The following is a 14,005-nucleotide window of genomic DNA, read 5'->3' on the forward strand; positions in this document are numbered from 1 at the left end:
CAAGAAAGATGATAAGGCAACCAAAACCAATGAAAGATGATAAAAACAACCAAAACCAAAGTGGAGAGAGATAGAATTAAGGACAAATCCGCCAATATCATCAGAAGTCTTCATAGCTTTTAAATAAAATGATCAAATGAGACTGTCAATGTGCATGATGTGCATAGTAGGGCATCAATTGTGGTGAAATTGGGAGGCCTTGTTGAGCTAAGTTGGGTTTTTTATGACGTTTACATCATTTTAAGTTTTTTTTAGAGGAGTCAGTTTCCACGTTCCTTTTTTTTTTCTATATCATTCATTTTTGTTTCGAGGACATGATATATGTCCATTCTCCCTTATTTTTTTTTCTTATATTTTTTGTTTTTCATTTTATAAGGGGTAATATTTATGTGCCAACTAATTTAGTGCAACTTTTTCCTTTCCATTTCAGTGAAGCGTCACATATATTGCCGAGATTTTACTAACAATTACAATGTCTATAAACCATTCTAACCTAGAGAAAGGAGAAAAAAGTTTGTTCATATACTTTACAAAGAAATCTAGAATTGAATAGAAGAACAATACAAGAAGAATATGCTTCTTGGTTCATGATCTCTTCTAGCTAGTTAAGAGATGTCGCGTTGAATTTCATGTGGGCTTTCATGGGTATCTAGAGAACTTTTATGGGTTTAAACAAAGGAGTCAAGAAAGGCTTCGTTGTTGGACCAACTAGTACGTACAGAAAGTGGAAGATCTTTCTAAAATGTTGAGCTGAATTATAATGGAGCGATGAAAATCTGAGATGTAAAAAACACATTTGCATCTTTCATAATTAGTATTATATTGTCCTTGTATATTGGCACGAATTTCACTAAAGTCCCTCCCATATGCTATCATACAACATAAATTGACTGAGACATGACTTATGTGAATCCCTTTTTGCTTCTACACAACATGTTTATCTAGGTTTCTTTATCTTTTTTATTTATTCACTCCAAAATTATGATTTTTTTTCTTGGACTATATGCCTATGGACCAACAATATAATTTAGCTTAGAGTTCATTGGGCTATTGAATAGTTTGCGGTACGCTACAAACCTAGACACCAAAGAACAAGGCCACCATGGCCTTGTGAAAGAAAATGGAGAACAAAAGTAGGTTGAAGTCAAAGTTTAATGGATAGAGCAAATAGCAAATTCAATTTTAGAAAACCTTTTAGAACTCGTTTGAAAATGTTTTTAAAATGACTGAAAGTGCTTTTAAATAAAATGTTTATGAGTTCCAAGGCACTTAAAGTACTTTCTACAAAAGCACCAGTTATGTGCTTCTTGTAGGAAGCAATTCAAATGCTTTTTCAAAATTCACTTGCATTTTTACTAAATAGTGGTTCAAAAAACAAACGAACTTTTAGCTAGCCGGGAGATTTTTGAATCTCAATTATCAGTATCATCCATATTGTTTTGGATTTTAGGTGTTACGTCAATTCCAGCGAACACCGTTGTTGAAGTGGATGATATAACTTGTACTTATGCATGTTTTCCATGCTAAAGATTGTGTCTTTGTAAGTAATGACTACCTTATGTACATCAAATTTAAACCCCCAAAATGTTTCTTTCTTCAAAATTGACTCGAAAAAGAAGCATGGACATATCTTATTTTTCAAATCTGAATCTTGTTTTCGTTTGGCTCGCTTTTCATAAATAAATGTCTAAAGAAATATCTTTTTTTAGACATGCTTATCATTAGATGCATGGTTCCCACCCACCGGCTCTCCCTTCGTTTTGTATATGCCAATAATATTGATTTTTAGTATAACTTAGTTTAAGGGAAGATCAAGATCTAGGCATATACCAAGGCTTTCAAAGAAGTTATTAATTCTTTTTATATACAATAATATATTTACATTAAAGGTGGAAATAAATTAGTATCAAACTCTTCATTTACGATATTTGGTCAAAACAATTTCACTTACAAATGAAAATGAATTTCACTAAACTGTATTTTTAAATGAAAAAAAAAATTCATATTTTAAAGTTACATGAGGTCCACTACCATGCACACACAATGGAGAAAATGTGGTAGTAGGTGATTGGTGCATTATTTATCATATTTTCATATCATCTCTCCCTAAGTTTTGTTAACGAATTGGTCTTAAAAGAACCTTATTACTTTCCTTGTCTCAGTTTCAGCCAATCTGCGCACTTAGAACGTTTTTGGTGATAATTCGACTTTCCGAAAGAGTTCTGATGCAAGGCCAGTTGGAGAAGGAAGCTAAGAGGCTGAAGATCATTGTGTCCGAATTTCATAATTTTCCATGAAGCCAAACGTTCCAGTTTTACAAATCAATCCCGCAGAAGTTGTTTTCCCTTTCCTAGTTTGTGTCATTAATTGTTTAGGAGTTTGTTTTATTTAGGAGAGTTTCTCTTAGAACTTTTTGGGTTTTTCTAGTATAAACAAGTGCCCTAAGCTCTCTCGAAGATATCAATCATCCCCCGCATACCCATATCACCCACACCATACTACCATTCACCATCTCCGCAATAAGTGAAGAAGAGCTTAGGGACGTGCTTTGCCATAGATTCCGGGTTCTATCTTTCTTTTATTTTTATTTCTATGTGTAACTAAATTATTTTCTAAGGTTTATGATGAAATCATGACATGAATATTTGCGAAGTACTTGGTTAATTATTACTTTGTTAATTATTATCCAATTATATCATTATATGCCATGTTATATTCTTAATCTTTGTGGGTATTTTATTCTAAATTCGGATTTCTAATGACTGATCACCTTTAGGAATTTTGCATCTAGATATTTAGATAAATCTATGAGGATGACCAATCAATTAGGTTTATTGGAACTAAGATTAAGAAGAGTAGACAAACTAGTGAGGATGACCAATATCAAGCTAGTCCTACTTGTTTGACATGATTCTTCTATGCTTAATGGGTTTTTATGTGTTTAATTGTATGCCTAACCAATAGGATATAATTATCATGTAGAGATATAAGAGTTGATGCCTAACCACGGATTAATTCTTACCTTAGAAAGAATAACCATTAACATTGGCATGGTAATTGGATAGTAGTTGGCTCTAGGAAAAGTATATAGGACTGTTGTTGGTGGATTCATAACCTTAGACTTCCATTGTTTCTTAATTTCTTCTTGTGTCGTGTGTTTGTTTTAATTAATTGTCTTTTGTTTTCTTGTTAATTTTAGTCTTAATCAATTATTCAATTCAATCTATCCTTTGTTTGTTTAATTAAGTCTAGCGTGATTAATCGGTTAAATTGATGTTAGAGCAATCCATATGGGATCGATCTCATACTTGCATATATTACTACAATTGATTCGTGCGCTTGCGAGTTTAATTTGATTTAAATTAATCTATTATTTAAGTTAGTTTAAATACACTTTAGTAGGGTTGATCTAAATTTTCCATTTTATTTTCCAATTGCAAAACGATTATTCTTTTTTTTTTTTATGCCAAATTATGCTGGCAACGACGTCAATGTAAATTGGGTTTTTATTTTTTGTTTTTTTTGGAGGGACGGATAACATGAACAGCACATGGGTTTGGGATGCAATAGACAAGGCTACCGAGTAATGATCCCAATACAAATGCTGAGATACTACTTTCAGTGAAACATGTTTTGCTCAGGTTTAACTCCAACATAACTCTATAAGTACACGATTCCAGCTTGGCAATTGGAAATCTTTGCCTTCTCACTCCTACTTTACTTTCGTACATGAACTTGAAATACATAGTTGATTCATTTCCTGACAGCTTAAACTTTTAGAGATACTAATTTGTTAACATCTATTACTCTGGCAATTGCAAGTATAATTGTGTAGTATGACATTATTATGATTAGTGGTCGAGTAACATGGGCATATATATAGACATTATTACGCGTGCGCACGTAAGATGGTTATTATGTATTTGCAATTTTACTAATAACCTAAGAAATGTTTGTACATGAATGACTATGAGCTCCACATATTCATGTACAAAAAGTACGTGCTCATCCGTTATTCCTCAACAACTCAATGGTAGAGTAGTTGACTATTAATTGATTGGCCGTATGTTTAAATCCATCCGATACGGATACAGCATGTCCCTTTTTATTGAGATTGATCGGCAGACATGGTCCAATCCCAATATTTGTTAACAGAGTAATTTCAAAACTAGAAAAAAATTAGAATTATTATTTAACAGGTTGGAGAAGGTACTAGTGGAGTACTGTAGATGATATATGTGCTTGCTTATAAGGACAAAGGTATTACGTAAGGTGATATATATATATATATATATATATGTGTGTGTGTGTGTGTGTGTGTGTGTGTGTGAAGGGATAACATGCCAGAACGTGAGAACTTAGATTGTCTATATTTATATATATGAAGGGATAACATGCCGGAACAGTGAGAACTTAGATTGTCTACAAAACAAAAGATCTTTGCTGTACCTTGGATATTATCTACATATACAAAGGTAGCCTTTATTTTAGCATGAGACCAATTTACAATCAAGAAGAAGAAACTATATATACATTGTAAAACATTTATACCACTTACTTTGATTAAGCTACTCAAATCACAACCAAGCAATAAACAAAACTCGAACCAATAAAAACTTGCTGCATACTGACCTGAAGAACTTGCACCAGATGAAGCCATGAATGCAGAAAACCAAAACTTGCAAACAGTGATTCTTCTCCTCTCTGTCAGATTGCTGTTTGCTCCAAACTAAGAATAGGGCTTAGTTCTAATAATGAGCGATAATCTGTGAGAGCAGAGATCAACATATATATATATATATATGTAGTGTGTGTGTGTGTGTGTGTGTGTGTGTGTGTGTGTGTAGTAACCCTTCTTATGTTATAATAAGGATTCCCTATTAGAATCCATATAGGAAACTGTTTGTATTTCCTATATCAGTTTTAACATGAAACTAACTCCTTAATTAACAAGGAGTAGTTCATCAATTCTTATAAGGTTTTCTTATACCAATTGGACTCCAATACCAATGCCAAAACACCTTGTCTCATGTTCATATTCTTACATTCTCTCACTTGAACATGAGACCTATTTCAGACATAATATCACCAATTTAAGAAGTGATCACATAACCTTAATCAAGAATTAACCATCATGACCAATGTTCCTCTGCATTTCAAAATACTGAAACCAAGAATTATAATCCACACAACAAAATGACAGTATTAATTCAAAGCTCACATGTACCCAATTTGCAAATATAGCTCATGATCAAACACTAAATTGCTCCCACTTTTCAAAAGATCCATGTATCACAAAAAAGAGCAAATCAACCAATGCTAATTAAAAGAACAATTCACAATGATCTGCTTTAAACAGACAAACTGTTTACAAAGCATCAAAAGAATCCAATCTTAAAATTCAAACAATCATTCAAAACTGCAAAACATCACAAATGAAGTATTGAGCTCCAAAACAAAGATATTTATTGAAACACAAAACAAAACTACCAAGGCTAGCTAAAACCAGAAAATAATTTAACCTTAACACCATCAGAATTGCATCAGCCGTTCCAGAACTTTTATTCTTTGCATCAGCAATTCTCAGCTCTTGATAAGATTAGTGACTACTCCCACTGATCAAAACTCTCAAGCACCCCCATTCGAGCAACATGTAACTTAAACTCTCTAATAGGTAAAGCTTTAGTTAGAGGATCAACCAGCATTTGAGTTGTAGTAATATGTTATACTTGATCACTCCCTTCTTAACCTGTTCTTGGACTTTGAGAAATTTTACATCCATAAGCCTATAAGCTGAAGTTCTTCTATATATTATTCTTTGCAAAGACCACAGTTGAGTTATTATCACAATACATTCTCACATGCCTCTATACTGAATTTATGATCCTTAAGTCTGACATAAAATTTCTCAACCAAGCAACTTGCTTTATTCCTTCAAAACAGGCCATAAACTCAGCCTCCATAGTCGAAGTGGCAATAACAGTTTGCTTTGCACTCTTCCAAGAAACTGCACCGCCATTTAGCATGAAGATATAACCACCTGTTGACTTCCTATTATCCACATCACTAGCCAAATCCGAATCTGTATACCCTTCAAGTTCCAAAGAATCACATTTGCCATAAACCAACATGAAACTTTTAGTCTTTTGCAAATATCTCATAACTTTCTTTGCAGCTATCCAATGCGCATCTCCTGGATTTGCTTGAAACCTTCCCAGCATGCCTACAATATAAGCAATATCTGGCCGTGTACAAATTGTTGCATACATAAGGCTTCCCACCAGAGAAGCATAAGGTTTAGATTGCATTTTCTTAGTCTCCAAATCAATCTTCGGACATTGATTCCTTGAAAACTTATGTCCCTTGTTGACTGGAACATGACCACAGTTACAACTTTCCATATTAAATCGAAGCAACACTCTTTTGTGATAAACCAAGCAATCTCCTCTATCTATCATGAATGATTTCAATTCCCAACACATAGTGTGCCTCTCCTTGATCATCATATCAAAACTCTCACTGAGCATCTTTTTAGTACTTTGTAACAACTAAGGATGAACTTGCTAGAAGGATATCATCAACATAAAGCACCAAAAGGATAAACTATGAACCAGAAAACTTAATGTAAATGCAATCATCCAATTTGTTTTCTTCAAATCCCTGAGAAGAAACAATCTGATCAAATTTCAAATACCACTTATTAGAAGACTGCTTCAACACATATATGGACTTATCAAACTTGCAAACCATATTTTCCTTCCTCCTTTCAACAAATCCAGTTGGTTGTTTCATGTAAATACACTATTCTAAGTCTCCATTAAGAAAAGCAGTTTTCACTTCCATTTGATGCAACTCCAAGTCAAAATAAGCAACTAAAGACATGACAACTCTCATGGAATCTTTAGAGGACACTGGAGAAAAAGTATCATTATAATCAATACCTTCTATATGAGTAAAACCCCTTGCAACTAACCGGGCTTTATATCTGTCAATTCGACCAAGAGCATCTCTTTTGGTTTTATACACCCACTTGCAACCTATAGGCTTAATTTGAGAACTACACTCCACAAGTGTTCAAATATTGTTTTTGAACATTGAATCTAGCTTATCCTTCATTGCATTCTGCCATAAAATCGATTGAGAACTTTCCATGGCCTGAGTGTATGAAAGGGGATCATCAACATCACTAATATCAAATTTTGTTTCTTGTAAATAAACATAATCACTGGCAGCTATTGATTTTCAAACCCTTGTTGATTTTCTTGGCTGAAACTGAGGTAATACTTCATTCGGCACTTATGTTTCTATAACATTATCTAAAGGTGTTGCAGAGGGATCAATTTCCATGATGTTGCTAGTATCAGAATCCAAATCTACAACCAAATCATCTATTTTGGTTGACATGGAAGTAGGAAATAACAAGACTTGATTGAAACCAACATTTGTAGTGTCTCCAGAAATCTGCTCTACCACTTCAAAAATGAAATGCTCTCTTGACAGGTCTGATACATCTTGATCTTCCAAGAAGAATGCATTATGTGTTTCTTGAATTTGAGTGTGGCCCTAAGGAATGTAGAATCTATACCCTTTTGATTTGTCAGGATGACCAATGAAATAACAAGACTATGTTCTCGGATCCAACTTTCTCTCATTAGGATTGTAAAATCTAACTTTAGCTTTGCACCCCCAAACATGAAAATACCCAAAACTAGGTGCTCTTCCATGCCATAACTCAAAAGGAGTTGAAGAAACTGATTTATTTGGAACTCTATTCAGGATATAATTTGCAGTTTTTAATGCTTCCCTGCAAAGAAAACTTGGTAACTTGGATATTGTCATCATGCTACTAATTATGCCAATTAGGGTTCCATTCCTCCTTTCTGAGACTCCATTTTGTTGACGTGTTCCAGGTGTTGTATATTGAGCTATAATGCCATTTTTCTCCAAATAAAATGCAAATGGTCCCTTTTGTTGCCCAGATTCAATGTACCTGCCAAAGTATTCTCCTCCCCTATCGGATCTAACAATTTTAATAACATTACCTAGTTGTTTTTCAACCTCAGTTTTATAAATTATAAAACACTTAAGGGCATCAACTTTCTCACTAATAAGAAAAGTGTATCCAAGTCTAGAGAAATCATCTATAAAGTTAATAAAATACTTGTTTCCACATATTGTTTTGACTAGAAAAGGACCACAGATGTCCGTGTGTATGATTTCAAGTAAACCATGACTCCTTTTAGCATCCAATTTCCTAAAATTGGTCATTTTATCCTTTGAACAATCAACACATTTAGTTGCAATAATGAGGTCTAAATTTTGGAATCAAATCAGCTTTTGAAAGTTTAATTATCCTCTCTTTTGATATGTGTCCTAGTCTTTTGTGCCAGAGAATGTAAGATGTGTCTTGCTACAGCATTCTTTTAGAACAAATATTTAAAACTGAGTGATTTAACATCTCAACTGTGCATTCTAGACGCCACAAATTATCAAACAAGAAAGTAGTTCCTAAATAGTATCAAAACAGTTTTTCTTAAAAAAATTTAAACAAATATCATCTGCAAGAAAAGAAAGACCATCTTTTACAATTTTAGTAGCAGAAATAAGGTTTCTTCTCATCTTAGGGACATATAACACATCTTTCAACTCCAAAACAAAACCAGAAGTCAATTTTAATTTTACTGTCCCAATTGAATCTATTGCAACTTTAGTCCCTTCCCCAACAAAAACATTGTATAAAGCATTTCCAATTTCCTTTTGTTTTTGAAAACCATCCAAAGAGTTAGTTATATGTACTGAGCAGCCAATATCAAACCACCAAGAATCAACAGGTACTTCACAAAGATTAGTTTCAACACAAACAAGTACTCGTTCTTTTTCTTTGCTCTTTAAGTAATCTTTAAAAAACTTTCAATTGACTTTTAGATGCCCTTTAGTTTTACACCAAAAACACTTAAGTTTAGACACATCTTTAGGTTTAGCCTTAAATTTGATAGATTTTCTAGGAGAGTACTTTAGCGGATGCATTAAACTGATTAGAATTTTTACCAGGACCAAAAAAAGCCCCATTATTTGCACAAAGTTTATTTCATCAATCTCCTTGCCTTTCTCCTAATTTTGCCGAGTTTCATCTTGCACTCATTGTGCAATTTGTTCATCTATGTCCCAACTTTTATCTTGTGTGTTGTAGGAGACTTTTAAATGACTACACTTTGTGGGAAGGGCTTAAGGAATCATATACACAAGCTAATTCTTACCGATATTAACTATCCATGGAGTTCAATTTCTGAACAGCATCTGTCATCTTCATTATGTGATCCCTTATGGAGCCAGTGTTCTCAATCTTGTATGTATTCAGCAAGGACATGTATTGGCTTACTTCTGCTTTCTTAGACTCCTTAAACTTCTTCTCAATTGCTTTTAAGTAATCCATAACTAGTTCTGGTTTCTTGATTCCACCTCTTATTGTATCAGTCATTCCACTTTCTAAGATAGAAAGTGCTACTTTGCTAGCCCTTGTCCATCTTTCATGATCTGACTTCTTAGCCCTAGTGCTTTGATCATTAACCAAAGGTTTGAGATTATCAATTGCTATATCAAACTCATTACGAGTCAACAACAAATTGATATCCCTTCTCCATTTTTTGTAGTTATTGCCACTAGTGAGTATTGGGATGTTTGTTAAATTTAAAGTCTTCATTGATATTGCAAACGCTGAAGAATCAAGAAAATCACAATATGAACTTTTAGAGTCCTGATTTCTTTTCTCAGTCTATTGCACATTATAACTATTATCCATATACATAATCTCAACAACTAATTAGTTGGTAAGCACATATAGGATGAATGGTTTTACCAGAAAACTGAATATCAGGTAATCATGAACAATCATCTTATTCGAAATAAAAGACTTGTTCCATACAAAACAGTCATTTAATTTAAGAACCCAAGATCTGAATTTTCCTTTTCCAGTTAATCAATATGCATGTTTATCAGATTTCAAATTAACAATCGTACTTTTGCTATTCTAATCCATCTTATCAAATGAGGAGATTCAAACAGAATTGAATTTGAATTTCATGCTTCTTCTCTGAGTTTCAGAATACATACCGTGAATGATGAATATCCATATCGTGCAGCGGAAGCTTAAATTAATATGGATTTGTTTCTTAATTCCAGATCCTTTCTCCAAACACGAAATCGAAGATAAGAGAGAGAACAATTGAAAAGGTTCTCTTTCCTAGAAAAGCCCCAAAACAAATTCTGAAGAATTCTTAACGGTCGGAAAATTGAAATAATCATCTTTTACCGAAACGCATCGTTTTGTATAATTCAAAATTTTAATCCCAATAAATAAAACCAGTTTCGAAACCTAACAACTGAAACCTTCTCCTAGTTTAATTATTAGTTTCTTTTGTTCTTGTTGATTGAATTTAAGAACTAAACCTATGGCTCTAATACCACATATAAAACATTTATACCACATACTTTGATTAAGCTACTCAAATCACAACCAAGCAATAAACAAAACTCGAACCAATAAAAACTTGCTGCATACAGACCTGAAGAACTTGCACTCGATGAAGCCATGAATGCAGAAAACCTAAACTTGCAAACTGTAATTCTTCTCCTCCTTCAGATTGCCGTTTGCTCAAAACTAAGAATAGAGCCTAGTTCTAATAATGAGCGATAATCTGTGAGAGTAGAGATCAACATATATCTATATATAACCCTTCTTATGTTATAATAAGGATTCCCTATTAGAATCCATATAGGAAATTGCTTGTATTTCCTCTGTCAATGTTAACATGAAATTAACTCCTTCATTAACAAGGAGTAGTTCATCAATTCTTATAAGGTTTTCTTATACCAATTGGACTTCAATAACAATGCCAAAACACCCTATCTCATGTTCATATTCTTACATACATATAAACTACTGTAAAGGCATCTTTCTTTTTTTTCTTTTGAACAAACGATAGTATCTAAACTAAGGGGGTGAGGGAGTGAGCTAAACCTTACAATAGGTTTGCCATAATAATGTGGTTCAACTTCGCCTTTGGCAAGAATTGAATCTAAACCTTCTCACTTACAAGTGAAGAAAAATATTACTAGACCATAGTATTAAGTGGCTGTAAAAACATCTCTTATTTATTCATTCATTCTTTTGCCAGCATGCCATGCATTGAGTTGGTGTAAAACATGTGTTAGAAAATGAATTGGAAATGAGCCGATTGAATTAGCGTAATACTATAAAATTTGAAAATGTTACAGTTAATCCCTTGAAATATATATATGTATGTATGTATGCATGTATTTTATTAATAATTTTGTTCCGCACACACAAATTTGCATGCATCATCACTATAATATGACAATGTTATACAATACAACTTTTCTTTTCCCATAACGTTTTACCTGGTATTTAGTATTTGGACTCTGCAGCATTTTTATTTTAGCATTGATGCAGTACCGCATAAGTTTATATTTGGAAACTTTAACGAAAAGCTCCTAATGCTGTTCACTTTAACGAAAAACCACATTTTTACACTAAAAATTCAATCCTGGTAATATTCATTTTACCCTTTATTTTGTCCTTATCGTTAAAACTCAAAGAGAAAATGTTTAAACCTGAGACACATTGGATTGAGGAGAAATAAATGCCATATCTACCAAAACAACCCACCACTTATAAGGACCGTGTACGATTATGGGATTATTATTATTATTATTATTATTTTAATTTTAAACAAACAATATTATCTATACTCAGTAAGGAGGGATGCACTTAACCTTATAATGGGTTAGCAACCAAGACCTCTTACTTATAAGTGAAGAAGAATACCACTAGACCGTAGTAAAGATTAATTTATGTAGGAAAGACATATCATATTGGCTAGGCTAGGTGACTTTGTGAAATTTTAAATAGGTAGTAGAACAGTTACTATAGTGAAAATATAAACATAGAATGAAGATGGCAAGGCATATATCACATTTGCATATGATTAAGCGTGTTCTTTATTCGGCCATATCGCTATAACCATTTATATATTCATACCTCAAGCAAGCTATATATGCTGGATTGAACGTGTCCAAAACTTGCCCGTCTATGGATTTTGACGTTTTGTTTTGCTTTGCTGCTATTTGATTAACAGACAACAATCCCATGCCAATCTCGTGACTTTTTTTACTAACTATCAACATATTTTTCAAGAATCTGACCCGTATGGCTCGTTTTTGTGGCAATGGCAAACTTTAATTATAAGAGCGGTTGTCAAATTTGTTCATCAAATATATAATAGCGTTTCAAATTTGAACTAACTTTGAGTGTAGTTTTTTTTTTTTTTTTTTTTTTTAATTTATTTATCAACTGAGATTTTCAATATAACAGCCAAAAAAGCAAAATAAAAAAACAACAGAGCAATGCTTCGTTACAGAGCAGGCTCCCTCACGAGTTATGCAGCACCGAAGCATCACTACCACAGAGACACCAAAAGAAAGGTAGACGGAGTACTTAGCTCTGACTAACCTTGATTTACATTACTTCGACTGTGTTTGTTTCTAATGAAATACACATTATTTGCCAGGGAATCTAGCATATTGTTTATATTAGTTAACCAAAGATACCGATCACATGATGCAATCTTAAATCCAACCCACAATCCCTAATCAAATTTAGAAGTCTAAGGATGCTTATTGCTTGCAACAAATGTAGCAATATATATATACAAATTATGAATGCCGTAAATCAACAGAGCGAATCCATGTTACTCACCCAATTGCATGTGAATCACAACACATGCAAAGATGCAAGATCTCTTAGAAAATGGGACCCACGGCCATTTTACAATCTCAATTTCCCCACATGTAGTCACATGATGGGTATGGTATGCCATCACAATTGTCACACCAAATCGCAGGAAAAATCCCATATTTATTTGTAGAAAAAGACACTATTAATCCACCATTAATCCAATCTTTCTTCCCTCTTTAAATGGTTTGAAATGTAAAGGTTAAAAAAAAGGAAGAAAAATCATTACCCAACTCAAAATTCAGTACCTTTGGGTTTGAAAAATACTAGACAAGTCACAATCCCACTAAACAAAATACACTGTTTAACCACCATTAACTCAACCATCATGAGGTGACTCAGTGGTTGAGGACGAATTCCAGACCCATATTCCACAGGGCACACCCTAGATTTGATTCATGCCGTTGGTGAATCGCATGATGGTGGTCAAGGGGAGGCTGAAATGCCTATATGAGTCTTCCCAACCACCGAAATGATGGATTGCCTGGTTCCCTATTAAAATAAGAGAGACGCACCATTAACTCAAAATTCAGTCATATATAATTCAAATTTTGAGGCCACTTTGGTGTAAAAGGGTACATTCTCATTAAACGGATTTTTAGTTTGGAGTCTAAAATTTTTGGGGACCAAAATGAAACTACAGTAAAAGTTTAGAGATCAATTCTAAACCTTATACATTAAAAAAAAATGAGACAAGTCACAATTTTACTAAACAAATGAGGACATATAAAGTTATGAATAATAATTGTGTTCCACTTATGGGAGAATCTATTTCTTCTTCATTGTTTATGATTAACGTATCTTCACTATATAAACCTCATAATCGGAACCATTTATAATCGTAATTCAAATTGGTGCGGCCATTTTGGTATCTAAGGAAAGGATACCTGTTTTATGTCCTCTAGAAAGAAAAAAAAAAAAAAGAAAAAAAAAAGGCTTAACCAAATGCTTTTGTTTTCTGTTTTTTTTAGTTCAAATAAGAATAAAATGGGAGAACAAAAGAAAATTAATAGAGTTATATGAAAAACTAAAAAAACAGCTTTTGACTATTGTTTAGTTGTATGCATGTATATTCACCCTCCTTTCTTTTTGACCTCTATCATCTCTCATGTTCCCTCCTTTCTTTAACCAAAAAACTAAAACAAAAAACAAAAGTAAAACACTGATTCCCAACTACCCTTATATATATATACG

General features: G+C 33.1%; 1 protein-coding gene across 1 annotated transcript; it reads right to left on the reverse strand.

The window, feature by feature from the left end:
- Positions 1-5,867: 5,867 nt before the first annotated feature.
- Positions 5,868-6,401, reverse strand: LOC125480678 (secreted RxLR effector protein 161-like). The gene has a single exon (XM_048591704.1). The coding sequence runs from the start codon at positions 6,399-6,401 to the stop codon at positions 5,868-5,870; it is 534 nt and encodes a 177-aa protein (XP_048447661.1).
- Between the last annotated feature and the right edge of the window lie 7,604 nt (positions 6,402-14,005).

This window comes from the organism of the source record quoted next, unplaced genomic scaffold (assembly GCF_019419815.1).
Source record: "Pyrus x bretschneideri cultivar Hongxiangsu unplaced genomic scaffold, Pyrus_bretschneideri_v1 Contig35, whole genome shotgun sequence".
NCBI classification, from domain to species: Eukaryota; Viridiplantae; Streptophyta; class Magnoliopsida; order Rosales; family Rosaceae; genus Pyrus; species Pyrus x bretschneideri.